Source organism: Podarcis muralis, chromosome 13 (genome assembly GCF_964188315.1).
Source record: "Podarcis muralis chromosome 13, rPodMur119.hap1.1, whole genome shotgun sequence".
NCBI classification, from domain to species: Eukaryota; Metazoa; Chordata; class Lepidosauria; order Squamata; family Lacertidae; genus Podarcis; species Podarcis muralis.
This window is the reverse complement of record NC_135667.1, coordinates 3,497,603-3,521,672: the sequence shown is the minus strand read 5'-3', so window position 1 is coordinate 3,521,672 and position 24,070 is coordinate 3,497,603. Positions and strand designations below refer to the sequence as shown.

Sequence of the window (24,070 nt, the reverse complement as noted above, 5' to 3'; positions counted from 1 at the left end):
GGTACTATTAGGGGGCTGTTTCCTAGACTGGATGGATGGGAGGTGGCCTGGTATGCAGCTTGGGGGTCCTTCTAGATCCTTTGCTGTCATTTGATCCTCTGGTGGCACAGAATGCCTTCCATCCACTACGGTTGGTGGCCCAACTGTACCCCTATCTTGACTGGGTTAGTCTAACTTCTGTCGTCTATGCTGTGGTATCATTTAGGTTAGATTACTGCAATGTGTTCATTATACATAGGGTTGCCTCTGAAGATGGTTTGGAAACATCAGCTGGTGCACAATTCAGTGACCAGGTTGCGCACCAGAGCAAGACGGTTTGAGCATATAACATCAATCCTAACATCAATGCAGATTCTCTATGCATTTCTTTTAAAAACTCCCTGTAACAGCCATCTAAGAAAATGATGGACAATAAATTCAAATCAATATAATACCCATTTCCAAACAATAAACCTAATACCAAAAATTCAGTGGTGTACGTAGTAGCCGCAGTGCTAAATAACTGAAAAAGCAAATGTGTTGAACATATACATACGCTCCAGCTAGACTAGTAAAATCTTGGACAGGTTACAATTCCCATTTCACAATATTTGAAACCCAGTTACCTCCCACCTTCATCCTTTTCTTGCAATTCCCTCATTTGGGAACCGGGGTGAGGCTTCAGGTTTGTACGCCTGGCTAATCTGCAGGGGAGGAGAAAGGTAGTTCCATAGGTATGAGTCTAAATTGGGACCCAAATGTGATGTGTGGTTATTTGATTTCCTATTTATTACATTTATATCTCACCTTTCCTCCAAGGAGCTGAAGGCTGCATACATAGTTCTCCACCCCTCCATTTTATCCTCACAACAATCCTGTGAGGTAAGTTAGGCTGAGAGACTGTGGCTGGCCCAAGGTCAGCTGCATGGCTGAGTGGGGACTGGAACTGTGTCTGATGCTCTAACCACTACACCACACTGGTTTTTTTCCAGCTTGGTGTTCCTGTTAATTCATTGTGGGGTAACTGTTGTCAGTTGGCATTGAAGGTGGTCATGGTGGGGCACAGAATAAAGGCTTAGTATGCTGGGATTTATTTATTTTATGCCAGCTGTGCCCATGACACTTTACAGTGTCCCAAGACATCAAGTCTCTGTCCAACGGAGCCTACAAAAGAAAATTCACCGTAGGGAAAATAAACAGCTGGTGAGGAGGCAGGGGATGAACAGGGAAGGAAAACACAGTTGTCTCAGGGTGCCTCCAGGGTGTCAGTATTTCACAGGAGGGATTCAAGTGCATACCAGAAGTTTAGGATTGCATATCTTAAAGTGGACTCAAAGGCTCTCTTGACCCAGCATGGCAAATCGACTTTTAAAAAGAATTGGAACTTGTTGCAGCTTTGGAAAGTGACAGGAAAATGCATTGAAAAGGCTGGGGTGCACAAATGACTTAACGGGAAGATGTCCCAACACCCCAGTCAGCACAAGTGCTCCTTGTCATATAACCTGTTTGCAAAGAAGTAATAACAAATGCTCAGTTAAGTTCAGATATCATCTAACGACAGTATAAATTTGTGCAAGCAAATCAGGATGAATACTCAATGAATATGTTTTCTGGAGATGCCTTTGGTTGCATATGCTTAGGCTTACTTGCAGGTAACTTTGGGCCAGGCTTTGCCATTCTGTCACCCTTCAGATGTTTTGAACTCCTATCAGCCCCAGCAAGCACAGGTGGCTTGTTTAGGGTATGAGATTGCAGACTGAGCAAATGTAGAGTGTAAGTTACTTGCAGGCAGGGGCCTGTCTCTTTGCCGGTTAAGTAACATCTTGTGCATAATATTGCATGTTATACCCAGAGAGGTTGGGTCTGGGTTGGAAATCTATATAAGGACCTTGTGGGATAATGACATACACACTGCATCTGTAGAACCAGCCCTAGCGTTAGACAGAGTGGGTCAACTGGCTCAGGTAGCTAACGATGGGATGTGTGTTGACTGTGTGACTCGAAGAGAGGGAGAGATCTCCTTTGAACATGGGCTGAGTGCATTTCTGTCCCACTGAGCAACCTGCCCCATGTAGCAGGGCTTCTGGTTCACAGAACACACTATCTCCAAGGCTGACTTAAATTAAGCTGTATCCGGGTATATGCACACCATGCTGCATGCCTTTTACAGCACACCCAAAGGACATCCCCACCCCACCCCACCCCAAAGATTTCTGGGCACTGCTTTGAAAGTATTGTTGCAAAAGCCTGGCACCTGTCCCTCTCTCTGCCAAGCCGTGGCAAGCAAAAGCGCATGGGATCTCAGGTACCCACACAGGGTCTGTGTCCCTTTTGAGAATAGAGGACACGGCGGAGACTGTTGTGCTTTAAGAAATAGGGTTTATTCACCTATTTACACCCTCGGTCTGCTAGGAGCAAGTCTGCATCTTACAGCATGGTCCACAGCAGTGCAGGCAGTCTGTCCTTCACCCTCGCCAAGAACAAACTCCCCTTTCTTCTTCCCAGAAGCCCCTTGCCCTTTCCCAGAACAGTTACCCTGACAGCCTTCCAAATCTCCAGTCTCTGGTCACACCTGGGACAAGTTGTTGAGGACCCTCAATAGCTCTCTATTGTAATGCTAACAGCTCTGCTCTTCCTTCAGCCAGCCAGACTATCTAGTGCAGGCATGTCCAAAGTCCGTTTTGGGGCCTAATCCGGCCCGCCTGTCGGTTTAATCCGGCCCCTGAGGCAGTTTATTTCCTGGGGTAAAATCGTAAAATAAACCTCAACAACTTCAATCCTAAAAGAAGCTCAACAACTCCAACCCTAAAAAAAGCTTCAATCCTAAAAAAAGAACAACAACAACTTTGGTTGGCCCTCTGGTCGGCCCCCACTGCCCTTGACTGCATCAAATCTGGCCCTCTCTGAAAAAAGTTTGAACACAACTGATCTAGCGTAAGGCAGCCCAGGAATCCCCTTGCAGCTTATATTCTCCCTGCATATCACAAAGAACCCCAAACCCTGACATTTATTAATTTCTAGGGTTTACCCCAAATCTCTAATAGTACTGTGTGTGTATTCTTGGAAACTAGGGTTGGGAGAGAGGAGCAGCTGAGCGACTTTGGGCTGTACAAATGGACACCCAAGCGGATATGGGCAAGGGAGGGTGAGGAGCAGGATGACTTTAGGGAAGGGGTCACAGGGAGAACAACTGCTTTGAATGCAGAAGGTTGCAGGGTCAATCCCCAATGGCAACAAGCCGTTTTTCAGAAAGGGCTGAGAAAGACTGGTCTGAAACTTGGGGTAACCGCTGCCAGTCATTGTAGGTACAGACACTGCTGGAAATAAGTCAGCTTCCTATGACTGCTAGTTAAGATTGTTCCATAAACGGGAGATGAGAGACCTCAACTTCCAACTCTCATAATAATCTCTGAGAACTGGCCACACAGGTTACTGGCAGCCTAAGAATGCTTGTTGTCAGCCAAACCCTACTCAGAGTAGACCCACTGGAATCAATGTGTCTGTCCACTACAATGGGGCTTCTCGACTACAAGCCCATGTTTCCCACACGTTGCCAGAAAGGCTAATACGCGGAGACCCTTAAGTGGGGGCGCATGGAGACTGAGAGCAGAGCCCCCATGTTCAGGGGCAGTGTTACTTCTCATTGCCAGCGGCTAGGGAAGCTGCAAGGGGGAAAGGGCTGGTGCCTTCCTGCCCTGTCGACTTATGAGCTTTGGGGGCCGTCCGCCATTGGAAACGGGATACTGGGCTGACCGACTGGACCCCGGTCCCGTCCCGGGATCCGTGCACGTGCGGCCTAGTGGGCGTCTCTCCTCTTGGGCTCTGGCGGGGAGGAGGCTGGCCTGGCGAGGGAGGGGAGGGGGGAGGAGGGAGGGGAGGGGATTAGGGCAGGCAGGCCGGCCTGGCGGGCAGCGGCAGCAGCTGGCGGCGGGCGGGCGGCAGGTGCGGCGGGCGATGGGGCAGAGTCGGGGGGCGCCCCCTGGCCGCGGCGGCGGCGCGTAGCCGATGGGGGCAGGCGGGGGGGCGCGAGGGGGATGGGCCTGAACGGCGTGTCCCCCCCGTTCCGCAAGCTGGGCTGCTTCTCGCCCGTCCTGTGCCAGTGCAAGGTCACCTGCAGCAACCGGACCCTCTCGCTCGTCTTCGGCTGCAAGGTAAGGAAGGATCGTGGCGCGGGTGGGAGGCGGGCATCCGAGGTCGGGAGAAGAGGCGAGACGATCCGTGCAAAGCTGGCGATCCGACTGTGACAGCCCGCTGTGCAAACGTGCAAGCGCCTGGATAAGGCGCAGGGAGTTTGTTCAGGGATGCATCTTTGAGGGGGGGGGGGGGCTGGCGGTGTCGGGAAAGCTGGCCCAGCGGAATTCAGGGTGTGCGCTTGAGCAAAGTGCAAGGTTGAGCGGCGTGCAAGGTTGTGTGGCCTGCTCCATCGGGGAAGGCGCGAAGGTGGGGGCGACTGGCGTGCAAGCGTCTCTCTCGGGAGGGAGGCGCCTGACCTCTCCGGCGAGCGCCCAGGGGTGGGGGGTGGGGGTGCCTCCACACTTCTGTGGGGACATGGTTGTGCAAAGGATCGTGAGCGCCAGCCTCTAGGCCCCGCTCGCATAGTGGTGCCTGCTTCGATGAGTTTCCCATATTGCGCCTGGTCCTGATGCTGAGGTTTCTGCTCCCTTCACCTCTTTTTAAAAAGATGGTGTGCAAACATGGGGTAGGGAGCCGATGACTAGACCCGGGGTCCTGGAATCTGGCCGCACTTCCATTTTCTTCCCCAGAGGTTCTTCAATCATTCCTAGGGTTGAGAACTCTTGAACCCAGGGATTTGGGTGAGTGTGGGGTGACATTAGTGGTGCCCTATGTATGCTGGGGAATTGGGGCAGGGGTGGGGTAGGGTCGTGGGAGTCTTCTCCTTACAGTTTTCAGTGTGCAAGGAGGAGCTTTTGTCACGGCAAGGAAGGGGGGATATTTTTCTGAGCTGACTTTAATCTTCACCAGCCTGAGGCTTGTCTCCTCGTAAAGTCCTGGCTGTGCTTGTGAACCTGGGGATTATGCTTTTTAATCTTCTGACACTGAGTGAAGGAGGGTTGTAATAATGCAGTGACAAGCCAAGTGGGGGGAGGAGGAGGAGGAGGTAAAGTGGGAAGTAAGAGGGAGGAGGGAGAAAACTTCCCAGTCACCCCTCCAGAGAATAAGCCCAGCATTTCTACCCCATGCTTATCCCCTATTTGAGACCCAAGTCTTGCAGGAGGCAGCCCTTGCCAACCTACCACCCTCCAGATGTTTTGAACTACAACTTCCGTCAGTTTTAACCAAAACCATATGAAGGGTGCCCGTTTGGCAAAGACTGGCTTAGTAGTTCAAGAATTTCCCTGCCTTCCTCCAGAAAAACTACTACAGTGGTACCTCGGGTTACATATGCTTCAGGTTACAGACTCCGCTAACCCAGAAATAGTACCTTGGGTTAAGAACTTTGCTTCAGGATGAGAACAGAAATCTTGCGGTGGCGCAGCAGCGGGAGGCTCCATTAGCTAAAGTGGTGCTTCAGGTTAAGAACAGTTTCAGGTTAAGAACGGACCTCCGGAACAAATTAAGTACGTAACCAGAGGTACCACTGTATTGACCTCTGACAATTGGCCATGCTGGCTGAGGCTGATGGGAGTTGTAGTCTAAAACCTCAGGAGAGCACCAGGTTGGCAAAGACTGGTCTTAGAGATCTTCTTTCTTCTTTTCTCTACACTGCACCCCTCCTTCTCAATCTTGTCTTTTGTACCTTTTCAAAACTTCCTTGTCAAAGCTTAAAAGGAAAGATCAAAGAAGGGAGTGAAAGATGGATTGGGTGCCCCCCCCCTTCCAGGCACATGGTTGTGGGAGGTTGGACGTGGTGTTGTACCAAGCATGAAACATATCAGAGAGCCCAGGTAGAAGTGGGGAGGCCTGCTGAGGATTGCGGGTGGGAGGGAGGAAGAAATATTTTGCACTCACATTCATGAAAAATTAAGAAAAATACCAACCCAAGAATCATTTGAGCCTCGTATCTCTCCTGCCCACCCGACCCACCTTGGGTTAAGAACTTAATTTGTTCTTGAGGTCTGTTCTTAACCTGAAACTGTTTTTAACCTGAGGTACCACTTTAGCTAAAAGGGACGCGGGTGGCGCTGTGGGTAAAACCTCAGCGCCTAGGATTTGCCGATCGCATGGTCGGCGGTTCGAATCCCCGTGACGGGGTGAGCTCCCATCGTTCGGTCCCAGCTCCTGCCCACCTAGCAGTTCAAAAGCACCCTTAAGTGCAAGTAGATAAATAGGTACCGCTTTATAGCGGGAAGGTAAACGGCGTTTCCGTGTGCTGCGCTGGTGCTGGCTCGCCAGAGCAGCGATGTCACTCTGGCCACGTGACCCGGAAGTGTCTGCGGACAGCGCTGGCTCCCGGCCTCTAGAGTGAGATGAGCGCACAACCCTAGAGTCTGTCAAGACTGGCCCGTATGGGCAGGGGTACCTTTACCTTTACCTTTACCACTTTAGCTAATGGGGTCTCCCGCTGCCGCTGTGCCGCCGCCGCATGATTTCTGTTCTCATCCTGAAGCAAAGTTCTTAACCCGAGGTACTATTTCTGGGTTAGTGGAGTCTGTAACCTGAAGCCTCTGTAACCTGAAGAGTGTGTAACCTGAGGTACCACTGTACAGTATACTTAAGGAGGCTGCTGTAATGAAGTACTGTCTATCTGCAAAGGTAAAAACCGAAGAATCCCCAAGGATAGAAAGCTTTTCCTCCTCCTTTCATAACTTGTGGACACCCAAAGAAGCTGAATGTTGGAAGATTCAAGAGAGATAAAAGAAAGTCATTCACACAGCACGCAGTTAAACTATGAAACTCCCTGCCACAGGAGGCAGTGATGGCCGTCAAGCTAGATAGCTTTAAAAGCAGATGAGACAAATTCATGGAGGAGAGAGGGCTATCAATGGCTTCTAGCCACGACAACCACATTCTGCCTCTACTGTCAGAAATAAAAATGCCTCCGAACAGCATCGGATTTAGGGCGGTGCTGGTGGTTTCCCCAAGGGGCCAAGACAAGGGGCCACAAAATAGAGAAGATCCATAACTGGGAAGATTCATTTGGGGGTGCCAAAATTTGGCCTTGCACAGGGTGCCATATTACAAAAGATTACCAAAGTCCGCCCCTGCCTTTGGATACCAGTTCCTACTTGTGGGCTTCAATTCTTGTGAGAAAAGGATTTTGGACCACATGGGCCCACACCGCCCTAAATCCGGTCCTGTTCGGAGGCATTACTGCCTCTGACAGTAGAGGTAGACCATAGTAATCATGGCCAGAAGGCATTGATAACCTTTTCTTCTGTTAATTTGTCTTAAAGCCATCCAAGTTGGTGGCCGTTGCTAATCTCTTGTGGGAGCACCTTCCATGGTTTAACTACCGTATTTCCCCCTGTATAAGTTGCCCCCATGTATAAGACAACCCCTACTTGGCCGCCAATCACTCAACAGCCTGCCCGCCACTGCAGATCACACGCATCGCTGTGGCCACTATTCTTCCCTCCTCAACCTTTCAGAAGGTTCATGACTCCTGGCTTCCAGCCCCTTCACTTATTCACTTTCATTTCTAAGACATTTTTAAACTCTCCAGTTATTTGAATATTGCTTTACATAAACTTTGCATGCAGATTTGACAGAGATTAAAACTTCCTGCTTCTGAACTTCATTTCTATTTTAGGTGTCAAATAGAGCTGTCATTTATACAGTTCATCTAAATACTAATACTACCACCAGCCACCACATGGATTTCTTATCACCCAATAAAATTTATGGATTTATTTATTTCACCCCAGCTCAAATTTTCTTCTACAGAGATGAAGTTCTTCCATAGCTTTATATAGGTAGAGAGCAGCCAATAGCTATCCAGGCTGTGCCACCAGCCAACCAGAAACCATGGGTATGGCTTATGCCTGTATATTAGGTTCTCCCACCAGGCTGTGAGTTGCAAGAATTTTGTAGATTTCATAATTGTACAGTGCTGTGTCTATGCATGTGTATAAATGATTTTAGGAACTGGGAGAGCTTTGTGACGATTTGAGTGTTAAATTCTCCACCACACCAAATTTAGCTAGAGAGCTCTTTCCCCCTCAAGTCTGTGGCTGCTGGTCTGTGTCTCTGGGCTGGACACTTTGTTAGAGTTGATTATACTGTCTGCTGTCTGGCTTTTAAAAATTTCCCTTTATTTAGGCTGCAGTCTAAACCATTAATACGCAGAAGTAGTTTAATTGAATTCAGTGGGGCTTACTCCCATGTAGGTGGAGATAGGATTGCAGTCTTGGGATATTTAATACCTTGCTTTTCCGTCCCAAAGGACTCAGGGGGTATCTAGGGGGAGGGGGAGAATGTTTTAAATGGTAAAACATAATGGTCAATAAAATGATAGGAGTCCAAGGGGAGCTGTCTTGCAGCTGTTTTGGACTACAATTCCTATCAGCCCAGCCAACATAGAAGAGGGTGTTGTGTTGTGGCTGCTTTCCTTTATGGTCTAGTGGCAAACCGTGTGGAGAAGAGGTTACCCCAAGAGTATACCGCAGCGGAAAATGCCATTTTGCTTACAGTTTCTAAGCCCACAAGTGGAAAAGGTTCATCCTCTGGTGTGAGACTCTCAAGGATGTGGTTTTGAAATGGAAACACAAATGCTTAGGAAGGCCCCCTGAAAAAACAGCAACACAGAAGCCACAAACTGAGTCAGTAGGGCCCATAAATAGTATGAAGCAATCAATGTAGTTGAGAGCTATGACAGTACTATATATTATGGCAATAGTACGTAAGAACATATGTGGAATGGAATTGTGTTATAATATATGCAAAACAGATGTGCATTGTTGTGGTGGTTTTTGTGTTAACATGTAAACACCATGAATCTGGTGTGGCCCAGTGTACATGATTGGTAACCTGGCGTTGAAAATTTGGTTCTTCTCTGAGTGTCATTCCTGCTGGACTGATTTCTTTATGATGCTTTGCCATTCCTTGGTGGGAGGACCATCCTAGAACAGAGGCTCCATATCTGTGGTCCATGGACCCCCTAGCAGCCTGCGAGCTTCATTCAAGTGGTCCGCAGCAGGCCTGCATTCAGTATTCACATGGATTTATAATTGCATTTTTATTGCTTATTTTATTTCTTACATTATATTTTACCGTATTGCAATTTGAACTCTATGAAATGCAAATTGTAATTCAATCAAATACAATTTAAGGAGTAAAAGAAGGAATGCAAAACACAATTAAAAGCCATAGAGCATCTAGCTTAGCTCATTACCGTTGCTACAGTGGGGCAGAAAAAGCATTAAGTGGTTTGCCAAGACTCTCAGCAATTTTCAAGTGGTCCATTGCCTGGGAAGGCGGGGAGGGCAGAGTTTGGGACCCAGTGTTCTAGAGGCAGCAACCATTTCCTGGCTAAAAAGCAGAGTGGGGATTCCAGTGTAGAGCATGAAATACTCAGGTTGCTGCTCACCTAGCATACCTATTCATTGGCCTTTGCCCTGCCTTAAAGAGTTGTTACGAAGATAAAGTGGACTCCACCCCATAGATGTTTTCACAGGCCCTTTGGAGGAATGATCTACAAATACATTGTTTTAAATCCTCACCTTAAAGCCAGTGTGGTGTAGTGGTTAAGAGCGGTGGACTCGTAATCTGGGGAACCGGGTTCGCGTCTCTGCTCCTCCACATGCAGCTGCTGGGTGACCTTGGGCCAGTCACACTTCTTTGAAGTCTCTCAGCCCCACTCACCTCACAGAGTGTTTGCTGTGGGGGAGGAAGGGAAAGGAGGATGTTAGCCGCTTTGAGACTCCTTAAAGGGAGTGAAAGGCGGGATATCAAATCCAAACTCTTCTTCTTCTTCACTCATTAGCTTGAGAGGGGTGGGGAGGCTAACTGGAGGGGACTACAACTCCCATCAGCCCCAGTCAGCCATTGTAATTCAGAACATCTCAAGGTCACCAGTGGGGTGGGGGGCGACGGGAGGAAACTGTCATAGAAACTTGTAAAAACAATGCAAGACATGGATGGCAAAAGTGGATAAATGATAAATTTATTGAGGTAATCCACGGAAATGGATGGGCAGTAGATTTAGGAGCAGCAAAAAGAAGGAATTATTCACACAGTGCATAGTTAAACTTTGGAACTCCCTTCCACAAGAGGCAGTGTCGGCCGCCAACTTGGGTGACTTTAAAAGAAGATCAGACAAATTCATGGGGGAGAAAGTGATCAAAGGGTACTAGCCACAATGGCTGTGCTCTGCCACCATGGTTGGAGGCAGTGATGCTGCTGAATACCAGTTTGTGGAAACCGCAGGACAGTGCTCTTGCGCTTGGGTCCAGCTTGCAGGCATCTGGTTGGCCACTGTGAGAACAGGATGCTGGACTAGATGGGCTGTTGGCCTGATCCAGCAGGGCTCTTCTTATGCTCTTATGGAAATCCCTGCCACAAAGTGTGGAGGCCGTCAGCTATGGGAGCTGGATGGATTCATGGAGGATAAGGCTCAGAATGGCTACTAGTCATGTATTGATTGTATGGTACCTTGAGGATCAGAGGTAGTAAATGCCCCTGGTTACCGTTTTCTGGGGATCACTTGTGGGAGAGGGCTATTGTGCTCATGTCCTGCTTCTGGTCTTCCCAGGAGAAGCTTCTGATTGGCCACTGCCCAGCAAAGGACTGGAAGAAGGCTTTGCAGGCTTTAACTATCTGAATTTTTGTAGGTGGGTGTGAGAAGCAGCCTTTGAGCTCCGTATAGAATTGGATGTTTGCTTTTGGGGTGGCCTGTCAAGACTACCACTGATTCTCAGCATTTTTTGCTTGCCTCCTCCTACTCAGCTTGTACATCAATAAATAAAAATACGTTAGAAATACAGTGGTACCTCGGGTTAAGTACTTAATTCGTTCCGGAGGTCCGTTCTTAACCTGAAACTGTTCTTAACCTGAAGCACCACTTTAGCTAATGGGGCCTCCTGCTGCCGCCGCGCTGCCGGAGCCCGATTTCTGTTCTTATCCTGAACCAAAGTTCTTAACCTGAAGCACTATTTCTGGGTTAGCGGAGTCTTTAACCTGAAGTGTATGTAACCTGAAGCGTATGTAACCTGAGGTACCACTGTACTTCAAACGAGCAGTTCCCCTCCCCTATAAAATTCTCTAGGGCTCTTGCTTTGTGGGTTGCTCCCCAAAACATGGGACCATTTGGGGAAGTGAGAAATACAAACCAGTGTAATGTACTCCCATTCTTTCAGTTTGTGCAAATGGTGACGGAGTAAAGTGAGCCTCAGTCCCCTGAATAGGAGTACGTAATGCTCCCTCTTGCCTTTGTTAGCATGAAAATGTCCTCCATGTCCAGTAAACACTGATTATTGGGTTGTGGGGAAGGGCTGGTTTTCTGTGGGTCTCAGCATGTATTTTGTATCAGAGAGAGGTGCATTTCTGTGTGCTGGCGAGATCATGAACATTTCTGCTTGCATTAGCTTCCTGCAGCTCTGGTGCTCAGGGCGTGGGGGAGAGAAGAACCTCTGTGCTAAGCAGTTTCACAGGGTTTCACGTGCTGTGTGGGATCTGCTGATCAATTCCACCTGCAAACTCCCATGTTGCTTTCCCTCCTCTCTTGGATACACCTGTATTCCATAAAAAATAATTCTGGAACCTCTGAGCGAGAGCCACATTTCATTTTATTGAATAATCTGGTCCATGGCCTCATGATGTATACGCCATTCGGTATCTACTTAAAACGTTGTTTAGGCAAACCTCTGCAGATTTGTTGATGTTGATGTGTTTTAATCTTTTAATTTAATCTTTTAATTTTTAACATCTGTAATTGTTTTTCATTTTAATATTTATTGAAAACCACTTAAAGGATTTATTAGAATCAAGCAGTATGTACATGCTGCTTTTACTTTTTGAATCATCTTTTGAACAAACAGCATGTTGTATGTGGAGGTGGAAATATAGATCTGACCAATGTGTGGGTAAATAAGAAAAAGAATTGGCTTTGCACATTCTCCAGCAGGAGAGAACTCCCAGCAGAGTTAAAAACACTCTCAGAGTTAACCAGCAGCATAGTGTGGAATATAGGTTGTTAAACCCTTTTACATACCTCTTTTGGTTTGCCTGAAAACATTTGCTGCTACTCTCTACCCCTCTAGCTATGAAAAGACCACTCACTGTCAAGTAAGTTTAAAAGGATTTATTTAGTAAATCCAAAGGTCTGGTTCATGTGTTATTCCATGCAGCAGCAAGGAGAACACAGGTAGATTACTGTTGGGTGCAAAATACAGCATATAGTTTCAAACATGTCCTGGTTGGTTACATGGTGCAAAGAGAGAGTGAGGGAAGGAAGAGAAGAAGGTTCACTTCCTCCCTCACCAGAGGTGTGGGGGCCTGATTTAAACTGAGTCTAGGAACACAGCTCTGTGGTCTTAACCCCTTTGTGCATTAACTAGTACTCACGCATAGTTATGTTTGAATACAATTTCCTACAGTTTGAACAAAATTATCTTGGTAGAGACTTTTACAGTGGTGAGACGGCGAGTGACTCCTTTTTCTCCCCGTGTCTTGCAGAGCTGGTGATTTTTCATGGTCTAATAAAGCAAAATATTGGTTTAAAACAGAGGTTTAATTGCCATCTGCTCCATGTGCTATTCAACTTATTTTGTGTGTATTTTAAACAAGAGAGACTGTTGTGGCATCTTAAATACATTTTTTTTTTAAAAAGCAGTATTATGGCATCAGCTTTGTACAATCCATGACATACTAACATGACTATAAACCTCTGGAAATCATTGCTAGATTTTAGTTGTATGGTGCTTCTTGCAGTAATTGAGTCTGATTTTAATTAGTAGTACGGTTTGTTCATCCTTCCAGAGGAGTCTACAAAAGTTACTGGCCCTGACATCCTGTGTTTAGTCACAGAGATACATTGACATCCCGAAATACAGAATCTTCCATTTTATGAATGCTTACTTTCCTTGCTATCTGTAGCCAATTTTTATTGGCTGCAGTTATCAAGACAAAGAGCTAGGGACAAACTAGATGGTGGTTCAATCATGATGTGACTTTCCGGCATGTGCCTTTTCCTTCCATGAGGTGCCTCCTTGACTTCCCTGTCCCCTCTACTCCAAAGCTTTCCATGCTTTCCCTTTGTGAGATTTCCCCCCTCTCTGCCCAGTCAAGCTAACCTTTACTTCCCTCTCTGGAAGCAGCACTTGTTGCTGTTGTGTGGCTGAAGCTCTGATGACGTCACATAAGTTCATCCAGTGGGGTCAGGGCTCTGTTAGATGCAGACTGTGGTAAATCACCATAGAAATGATTCTGAATGGACGGACTTCAGGTTTCAAGAGCTGAATCTAAGTGGTGCTGTAGCTCAGGGGGTAGTTAGAAGGTCCCAGGTTCGATCCCTAGCACAGGGGTCAGCAACCTTTTTCAGCTGTGGGCTGGTCCACCGTCCCTCAGACCTTATGGGGGGCCAGACTATATTTTTTTGGGGGAAATGAACGAATTCCTATGCCCCACAAATAACCCAGAGATGCATTTTAAATAAAAGCACACATTCTACTCATGTAAAAACACCAGGCAGGCCCCACAAATAACCCAGAGATGCATTTTAAAGAAAAGGACATATTCTACTCGTGTAAAAACACGCTGAATCCCAGACCATCTGCGAGCCAGGTTGAGAAGGCGATTGGGCCGGATCCAGCCCCTGGGCCTTAGGTTGCCTACCCCTGTGCCTAGCATCTCAAGGTAGGACTGGGGATGATCTGTCTGAAACCCTAGAGCACTTCAGTCAGTGGGAACAGTAACAGCCTACATTTAAAGGACATTTAACACACATTTAAAGCACAGGACTCCCCCTCAAAGAATCCTGGAAGCTGCTGTTAGTTAAGGGTGCTGGGGAAAACAGTATCAGAATGGCAAATTAAATTTTGCGAATTTATTGAATTGGCTAAAATGACAGCGGCAATCAGATTACAATCTAATCAAAATTTTAAGAAAGAATGGGTAAGCGTAGATGAAAGTATGGTAAAACGATGTTCCAAAAGTGATCTATTGATATGTTTAGACTGAAACCCACAAAGTTAAGAGGTAAAAGGCACACGGTTTCATGGTCAATAGCAATAATATACCGCTTAATACAACCTAAAAGATACCGTAATAGAGCTAATAATTCCAAGCATGGGTGGAGGGAAGCCACAGGGGGAAAAGAGGGGGGAAATAAATAATATTATTTGGATATATGTATGTTGAATGTAATGTTAAATTGCTAAAGGATGGTTTGTTTATTTTTGAACACATCATTGTAGTATTGTTAAGAACTAAATAATAATAATAATAATAATAATAATAATAATAATAATAGGGTGCTGGGAAATGTGAGCTCTGTGAGGCTTGTCTGACTCAGTACAAATCAACTTCCTATGACCTGCGAGAGGTTTTTTATGATACTTGTTAAACTTTGTGACACTCCGCCAAGTTCTTTTTCAGAGATGGTGGAGTGAGAGTGGACTACTTGTGTTCATGCGAAAGATTGTGGGAGAAAAATAGCCATGTTGGATAAGTGTGTGTATCTTGCAGTGCATCCCTCCCTTTAAAACAAACAGACAAATAAATATGCTGTCCTTTTAATAGATCCATTTCAAATTTGCCTGTAACATTCATGGAGATACCAAACCCAAATACCTGGAGCAGTTAGCTGTTCCTTTCCCAAGCTGCTCTGTTAATGCAAAATCAACACACAAGCAGGCTGTCAAGTTGTGTGTATATAACAGGAGTGTCTTGTTGAAAAATCCTAACTGAATTTAAACCATCACCACCCCTGCAAGGAGTATGTCGGTTTTGACCAGTTTCCAAGCAAAACGATGAGAGGCTTTTTTGTGATGGGAGGGCAGGAGCGGGGAGTGGACCGTCTGCTCTGTTCATCAAGAAACTAACCACCAGGTGCTGGATGCCAGCTCTTTGACCATCCTGCATATCTGACCTGCCTATGGGGAGACGCTTTTAAAAGAAAAAGAAATGTGGAATTCCTGACATTTATTTATCACTCATTTTATTTATTGAATTTATACTCTGCCCTTCCTCCCAAGGAACCCAGGGTGGGGCACCATCAAAATCTAGCTTATATTGTCTCACCCAGACAGACGCCTTTCCTAGTGCCTGCTACCTTAGATGCCAAGGATTGGACCTTGGGGTTTTGCGTGCCAAGAAGATGCTCCACCACTGAGCTAGTGTTCAATCCCTCCCTCCCATAGGCCTGTAAAACTTAGGTGTAGGGTAGAGAAAAAACAGAATAAGCTTTTTTCCCTGTTTCTCTCCTATAAGAATGGAACTCGGACACCGTCCAGTGAAATCGAATAGGAGACGATTCAAGACCGACAACAGGAAAGTGTTTTTTTGCATGATGCATAATTTGTTTAAGGAATTTGCTTCCTCCAAAGTGTGGAGGCTGCCGCTGGCTTAGATGGCTTCAAAGGGGGATTAGACAAAAATTGAGGAGGAGGGGAAGTCTATATTCATCCTTATAGCTGTGATATGACTAAATGGAATATCCATGTTCAGTGGCATTCTACCCATGAGTGCCATTTGCAGTGGATCCAAACCTGGGGAGGAATGTTGCCTTCAGACACCTGCTTCCTGGAGGCATCTGATTGGACCGGCTGGACCCACCCAACAGAACAGCAGAGTTCTGTTTAGAACAGGCTTCCTCAACCTCGGCCCTCCAGATGTTTGGAGACTACAATTCCCATCATCCCTGACCACTGGTCCTGCTAGCTAGGGATCATGGGAGTTGTAGGCCAAAAAACATCTGTAGGGTTGAGGTTGAGGAAGCCTGGTTTAGAGTCACGGCAAAAGTAAATCACACCTTTCCCTACCCAACCTGGTAGCCTCCAAGTGTTTCATGCTACATCTCCCTTGAGCCCCAGCCCTCACAGCCATGTCACCTGTACTCAGGTGAAGTGTTAAGCGTCAAGTTGAGAGTGAACAGTTGCCTGTAGGGTTTTTATGACAGCACCCAGCCAGTCAGCAAAGCAGACTGGGAGGGAACCAGTCAGGCCCTGGAAAACTGCAAGATGGCAGAGGAAATGGGTGGAGTTGGTTTGCCAACTAACCATTAAAATTAAGGCCTGTAGTTCTTGTACACACTGCTTCTCTAGACCATTTTGACATCCTGGAAAACATACCCAGTACTGTATATATGTATTGATGTTTATGCTGCTGGAATCTGAAAATCTGCTGAAATCAACTCTCTCTCTCCATCTTCATCTTCCTTTCCATTTGGGATTCGTTTCACAGAGGCTTTGTTCCTGTACTCTACATGCCCACCGCATGTCAGGAACAGAGCTAATTAGTCCCCTCTGCTCAGTTGATTTTTTTTTTTTGTTAATCAACACGATAACGACCCAACTCCAGTGAGGATGTTCTATTCCTGTTAACAGGCAAGAATTTTTGCTTCCTGTGAAACTCCTAGTACTTGAAAGAGAAAAAAAGAGGCTTTGAAGAGTGTTGAGCAGGAAGAACCCTATAATCTCTTTTTCTTTTAACCCTTCCGTTTATACAATGCATTACTGCCACTGTTTGACAATTATCTGGGGCCAGCGGTATGTGCATGCTAAGTACTGTACAGGACATAACCCTGGACCAATTCTGTCTGGCCAGTCCACAGAAAGATTCATCCAGAAGCTTAAGAATGGTGCAAGCGTCTGAGTTTCACACAGCTCTTCCACCATTTCCTGTGTGGTGTTTTTATGTAATTAATCTCAGTCCTTAGTCGGTTGTCACAGTGAATCAAGGCAGCTTCCTCTAAATCAGGAGTGGGAGAACCTCTGCTCCAGGAGGTGAATGTGGCCCTCCTCGCTTCCCTGTCTGGCCCTTCGAATGCTCCGCAGACTACACATTTCAGCAGCATTGCTTGGGACATTTCTGGAATGTATTTGCCTAGCTAGAATGTATCCTTGAACTCTGATCATTCTTGCCTCGATAGGGACTAGAGATGCATGTGTGAGTGTGTGTAGAAGCCAACCTACTGTACAAAGGTAAAAATAAATACCGGTAAAAGTTGCTTCACCCACTTTGGCTCCTGGCTCCACCAATCCTGTCACCCCACGGGCTGAGAAACCTTACCAACCCCTGCTCTACAGCAAAGACAGGGGACTTGTGGCCCTCCAGATGTTGCTGGACTGCAACTCCCAACATTTCCTGAGCATTGACCATGCTGTCGGGGGCTGATGGGAGCTGGAGTCCAGCAATATCTAGAGGACCACAGGTTTTTCAAGAATAATTTCTGATGCAGAGTAATGGTGTCCCCCAAATACTTAAGCTACAATGCTTGCTGTTGGGGGAATGGAATTCTGCTCCTTCTTCTAGACTACCTTGTACTGAAGTGTGGTACGTACAGGACACCAAACCAGTACAGCCACGCATTGGCCAGTGTCCGTGATGTCACTGGTAATGAGAAGCATAACTTTTCTTCTCTGCTGGGGAAGGGTGCTAGCTCAGTGGTAGAGCACCTGCCTTGTATGCAGAAAGTCTCACATCCGATTTGTGACTGCCTCTCTAGATAGGACTGGGAGAGATCCTGAAATCTTGGATAGCCATTGCTGCCAGTCAGTCTCAACAATACTGAGGTAGAAGAACCCCATTATCTGATTTGATACGAGGCAGCATCCTATGTTCCCACATAAGTTGTTAAAAAGAATTATCATCATCCTCATCATTATTATTATTAGCTGAAAGTTGTAAGATCTAATATCGCTTGACCACATTCCTATATCATTGCTTGATATTTTGCACATGTGAAGCATCCATTACCGGTCAGATCCCACAATTCCATTCTCTTGTGTTATCCCGATCCAAATACTTTTCTTGCAAGGACAGCTGACAATTCCCAGTTAATTCAATGTCACGTTGGTGTTGCATGTATGTGTGAATCATCCCCAGTAGGTGACACTCACTCTCTTGCTGGAGATTCATCTCCCCAGGGCCCAGGAACTTGCCCCCCTCCAATTAAATCCTTCCTCCACAGCTCTCTGCTTCCCCATTCATCCGTGATTCCTGGCAAATGTGCATTTTTAAAACTCCCAGCCGTCCTGTGTTCTTAAAGGCTTTGGTGGCTCCAGAGGATTGAGCAGTGGTGAGGCATCCGCCTTAATTATTTTCTTCTGCTTTGGGGCATCTTGTTGGGATGAGGAGGGGAGGGGCCTGTTCCTAAACACCCACTCCCAGCCCACACTGATTTCTCCTTCACTGCCTAGGATCTGAAGGAATCTGAAAGCCTGATGCGGAGGCAGTGCAGAGGCAAATGTGTGCATGTGCGCATTGAGAGAGGCTTGCTATGAATGTTCATTGCATCTAGGTGTGTGTGTGTGTGTGTGTGTGTGCACGCGCTAGAATGGTGACCTGAAGCTTAGATTGCCTGTTTATATTTGTGCACAATGTTGCTTCTCTCTTGGGCGCTGCAATTCAGGCTCCAATGTTCATGCCTGCCAGCTGCAGCATAATAACATAAGAGCCTGCTGGATCAGGCCAGTGGTCCATCTAGTCCAGCATCCTCTTCTCGCAGTGACCAACCAGATGCCTCTGGGAAACCAGCAAGTGGGATTCGAGCACAAGAGCCCTCTCCCATCCCGTGACTCTCAGCAACCGATATTCAGAACCACTGCTGCCTCCAACTGTGGTAGCAGATAGCCATGGTGGTTAGTAACCATCCATAGCCGTCTGCAGCAGGAATTTAACTCATTCTAAAGGGACGCGGGTGGCGCTGTGGGTAAAAGCCTCAGCGCTAGGGCTTGCCGATCGAAAGGTTGGAGGTTCGAATCCCCGCGGCGGGGTGCGCTCCCGTTGTTCGGTCCCAGCGCCTGCCAACCTAGCAGTTCGAAAGCACTCCTGGGTGCAAGTAGATAAATAGGGACCGCTTACTGGCGGGAAGGTAAACGGTGTTTCCGTGTGCGGCTCTGGCTCACCAGAGCAGCGATGTCACGCTGGCCACGTGACCCGGAAGTGTCTCCGGACAGCGCTGGCCCCCGGCCTCTTGAGTGAGATGGGCGCACAACCCTAGAGTCTGTCAAGACTGGCCCGTATGGGCAGGGGTACCTTTACCTTTTATTTTAAAGCCATCCAAGATCTCAACAAAATTGTTAGTTCCTTAATTGCAGCAAGATACCAATTTTATTATTATTTATGTGGGTGGGAGGAAAAGATACGTCCGCTACTCATAATTCACTTTTGGTGGATGACAAGCATGCACCACTTAAAAGCTAAGGTAAAGGGTAAAGGGACCCCTGACCGTTAGGTCCAGTTGTGGCCGACTCTGGGGTTGCAGCGCTCATCTCGCTTTACTGGCCGAGGGAGCCGGCGTACAGCTTCCGGGTCATGTGGCCAGCAGGACTAAGCCGCTTCTGGCGAACCAGAGCAGCGCACGGAAACGCCGTTTACCTTCCCACCAGAGCGGTATCTATTTATCTACTTGCACTTCAATGTGCTTTCAAACTGCTAGGTTGGCAGGAGCAGGGACCGAGCAACGGGAGCTCACCCTGTCTTTGCCGCAAATAATCATGGGAGCTGTAGTTTGTTAAGTGTGTTTAGAGTTGCTAGGGGATCCCTGTTCCCCTCACGAAGCTGCCTGGGAAGAGGGGTTGATTGTTAAAGCATTCTCGATAGAAGGCAAGGATAGATATTTACCTGCTCTACCCACTGATCATAGCTCAGTGGATAGATGCTTCTCATGCAGAAGGTCCCAGGTTCCCCACTTGCAATTCCTGGCAACTGATATTCAGAGGCATACTGCCTCCAGCTCTTGAGCTAGTGCATTGCCATGGAGGCTTGTAGCCATATCCTCCGTGACTCCATCCAATCCTCTTTTAAAGACATCTGAGTTTGTGGCCATCACTGCCTCCTGAGGGAGGGAGTTCCATAGTTTATATACGCATCATGTGCTGCTATGTGTTTATGTATACTCTTGGTTGATTTTAGCATCTATCCCACAGGTGCCACATCCTGAGCGGGTACCCAGACAAACTAAAACATGACAGTTGAGCAGTTGAAAGTGCTTAGTGGTAGAACCAAAACACTACAATGTCTGTCCAGAAAAGAAACTCCAGAGCTGGAGAAATATCAGCTGAGCATGAGAGAGGAGCGATTTGGATGAAACCCCTTCCCATCCTCTCTCCTAAATGTGGTTTATCTGTAGAAAAGCACAGAAAGGAGGGAAAAGGAGGAGGCAGGTGGTTTGGCTCCGGATGGTGTCTCTGCCCTTGTGTTAACACCTCTCATGCAAGGCTGATGAGACATGGACTAATCTCAGGCCTGATGTGAAGGGCTGCTTTCTAGTGAGAGGAAGGAACTTTACACTTGCACAGGTACTCTTGGATCCTGCAGTTTCAGGTGCTGAGCTCTTGTGTATGAAGCGGTGCTTAATGGGGGGTGGGAGAGGTGAATTTTAAACTGAGATGCTTTTTGTGTGTGAAAGTGGTTTTTTAAAATAATAAATGCAACCCTTAGTCAATAGGGGAGGTGGGGAGCCACCATAGGAGCCCACCGCCACCAGCTGTGGGTGGAATCCCAGTTCGCAGAAGCCCCAGCCAGCTTTAGCCTATATTCAGGGATGATTTATTGATTTAAATGGTTATCATCTGCACTTTCATAAAATACATCAAAGCAGCTTACAACATAGAGCACAATAAAAAATCATTGTATACATATAAAACAGAACTAAAAACATCAGTAAAAAGTGAAAAAAACAGCTAATAAAACACCAATGGATACATTTGGTAAAAAGGAAAAAAAACATACTGTTAAGGCCTGTCTTAAAAAGCACAGTTTTCAGAAGACTTATGAAAGAAGGCAGGTATTGTTCCTGCCAAACCTCTACAGGCAGGGAGTTGGAAAGGGCAAGCAAGGTCTGCCACACTGAAAGCTCAATTAAACTTCAGAGGTACAGGGAACCACCAGATGCCCCTTCAGAGGATCTCAGATTGAGGGGGAGACTTGGGAATCCAAACATTTTATTGTACGGTACTTATTTATTCTGTTCAAATCCCAATATTCCTGCAAGGAGCTGAAGGTGGTGAACATGGTCCATCCGTCCCCCTCCGCTTATTCTCACAACCACCTTGTGAGGTGGGTTAGGCTGAGAGTTAGTGACTGACCCATGGTCAGTCTTCAGTTCCTTGCTCAATAGATAAATCAATGAAACATGAACTGCACTGGGTCTGCACAGTTTTTGCTCTGTGCAGTTGGATTTATTGCACCATAAAAAGGTAAAGGGACTCCTGACCATTAGGTCCAGTCGTGACCGACTCTGGGGTTGCGGTGCTCATCTCGCTTTATTGGCCAAGGGAGCCGGCGTACAGCTTCCGGGTCATGTGGCCAGCATGACTAAGCCGCTTCTGGCGAACCAGAGCAGCGCACGGAAACGCCGTTTACCATCCTGACGGAGCGGTACCTATTTATCTACTTGCACTTTGACGTGCTTTCGAACTGCTAGGTTGGCAGGAGCAGGGACCGAGCAACGGGAGCTCACCCCGTCATTGCGGGGATTCGAACCACCGACCTTCTGATCAGCAAGTCCTAGGCTCTGTGGTTTAACCCACAACGCCACCCACGTCCCTTGTTTGTAGATTATGAGACTCCTAATCTCAGGGTTGTGTGTCCAAGCCCCACATTGGGTAAAAACAGTCCTGCATTGCAGGGGGCTGGACTAGATGACCCTTGTGGTCCCTACAATTCTATTATTCTCAAGGCCCGTGTGCAGCTCTTTAGGGGTACAGGTAAAAGTCTCCCCAAGGGATGCTGTAGTCTGCCGTGGATTTTACCCTGCCATGAAGCTGTTAGGGGCACAGGTAAAAGTTTTCCTATCCCCACATCTCAAGGGGTTCAGTACCTGTTGTATCTCAGCCTGCATACAGCTCTTTAGGGGCACAGGGCAAAAGAAAGGGGGTGAAAGCCTGCCAGTGGCTGCTTCCTTTTGCAAAGGCTTCTGGGAGGGGAGGTGCAGGGCCAAGCAAGCAGAGTGGTCTCTGCTGCTCCCCGCCCCGGTTTCAGGTGACGAGGCTTGGGTGCGCATCCTGACATGGCACTGTTATGCCGACCCAGCAGTGTTCTGCTTCCATGGCGTGCCGTGGCACTGACGCTCTGCCTCTTCCCTTTCAGAAATATCGTTACCAAGATGAAGACAGCCCCCCGTTGGAGCACAGCCCCGCCCACCTCCCCAACCAGGTAAAGGCCCCTGAGCTGGTCCACGTGGCGGAGAAGAACCTGTCCCAGATCGAGAGCGTCCACGGCTATGTGTCTCACTCGCACATCTCCCCCATGAAGGTAGGAAGGGGGGGCGCGGGTGCCCCGGCCAGGAGAGGGGACACCATCCTGCCACACCCGGCCCTGCCCACCCCTGCCACACCCGCACTCCGCCACACCCGCACCCACCTGTGGCCTGCACTGGAGCTGGTGGACCTCACCGTCCACGTGGCAGCATGTGTGTGTTTCGTGTGTCAGGTGGCGTTTGGCTGTTGCTGTCTCTGTAGTAGGCCGTATGTGTGATTTTTTGGTGGTGGTAAGGTTTAGACTTTGGCGTTTTGATAGGTGTGTGAGTGAGGGTGTGTGTGGCGCTGTTTTCGCTTCTCTGTGTGGGGTTGTTATTCGTCCACGTAAAGCTCTCCATGCACGTGTGTGTGTGTATGTGTGTGTGTGTGTGTTTCACGGCAAGTGCAACTGTACAACCCTTTTGTTTTTTCAAAGCACAGTGACTCAGCTCAGGGTTGTCATGACTGCGAATGTGTCTGTGTGCTGCTCTGTATGGAGGGGGCTCTTGGAAGGAGTGTGTGTATGTGGTAGCTAATGAGCGTTTGCCACCAATTGTATGCTTCTGGAGGGGGGAGTGCCAGTGCCTTAGCAAATAGAATCACCTGTGCCAACCTGGCACCCTTCAGCTGTTTTGGACTACAACTCCCATCAGCCCCAGACAGCACATGGGAGTTGTAGTCCAAACATCTGGAGGGCACTGGGTTGGGAAGGACTGAAAGAGACACAAATGCTTCCTTCCCTGTGCATCACCACACATCACTTTTTAAAACATAGACACATTTTTACGGGTCTTCCTTAACAATATAAAGCATCTCTGGAACAGCAGAGTGTGCCTGAGCATATAAAATGCTTTTGAAAGCGTGCTTTGCTCCCTGGGCAGGAGGAATATTGTTATCATAACATCAGTGGCACTGGAGACATCTGCCTACGTTCATTGAAGCACTTGTGGTCTTTCACAAGCGCTGGTGGGTGTGACATCTTAGCGTACAGGGTGTAACTTGGGCATCTTTGTATATTTTTGGGCATGCTACAGTTACACATGTGTGCTACATTCAAGGGTGCTTTTTTTAGTGTGTCTGTTTATCACTGTGAGAGTTCGTGGCGTATTAGCTTATGGTTTGTGTCTTTGCTAGACCTGAAAGGATCATGCTCCCTCAACTGGAGCTCTTCCCCTGAAATGGAAACCTTTGTTTCTTTATTTTTTGCTTCCTTCAAACGAGCACTGGTGTGAGACTCATTTAAGCAGGTCTTGCTGCGAATCTCAGGTGAGGAGAGCGCTGCTGTTGCGCTCAGGAGCTGCTTGTGGGATTCCCATAATGGGCATCTGGTTGGCCACTGTGAGACCAGGATGGGCCCCCTTTGGCCTGATCCAGCAGCCAGGCTCTTGGGCATTCCTTCCACTGTGTTGAAGCATTTGCACGAGGATCCTGTCGTTCAGCGCCATTGGCATTTGACAGTGTCTCAGCTGCTCCCTAGCAAACAGACTCACACCCGCAGCAACCAACCCTTCCCAGAAAAAGAAGCTTGCTATTTCAAATTCAGCAATAGCCAAATTTTGGAACCCGTCTAAATTTCAGATCCCTGTAAGCAAAATAAGTGACTGGCCTGAGATGTCACCCAGTGAGCTTCACATGGCTGAATGTGCGCCACCCTGTCTCCAGGATATAACACCAACATTGAAATTCTGTGGTTTGTGGCATGTTACGTGGGCTCAGGCTAAGCACTAGTCTGTGTGCCTGCTGTGTCTTTGTCTGCTGTGGTGCATGGCTTCTTCCGTTCTGTATCCACC

The 24,070-nt window shown here is 47.5% G+C and overlaps 1 protein-coding gene across 12 annotated transcripts in view; it reads left to right on the top strand.

Moving 5' to 3' along the window:
• The window catches only part of DLG4 (discs large MAGUK scaffold protein 4), a 128,162-nt gene that overhangs the window by 56,628 nt on the left and 47,464 nt on the right, over nucleotides 1–24,070 (top strand). For 4 of the 12 annotated variants that reach the window (XM_077916804.1, XM_028751884.2, XM_077916809.1 and 1 more), the window contains one exon: nucleotides 22,132–22,197. The exons of 1 other annotated variant lie outside the window; for it this stretch is intronic. In XM_077916804.1, coding sequence (XP_077772930.1) covers nucleotides 22,132–22,197 — 66 coding nt within the window. Of the gene's footprint in view, nucleotides 1–3,982; nucleotides 4,131–22,131; nucleotides 22,297–24,070 lie in introns of those variants that run through there. 7 more of the 12 variants (XM_077916802.1, XM_028751880.2, XM_077916806.1 and 4 more) reach the window with 4 other exon arrangements.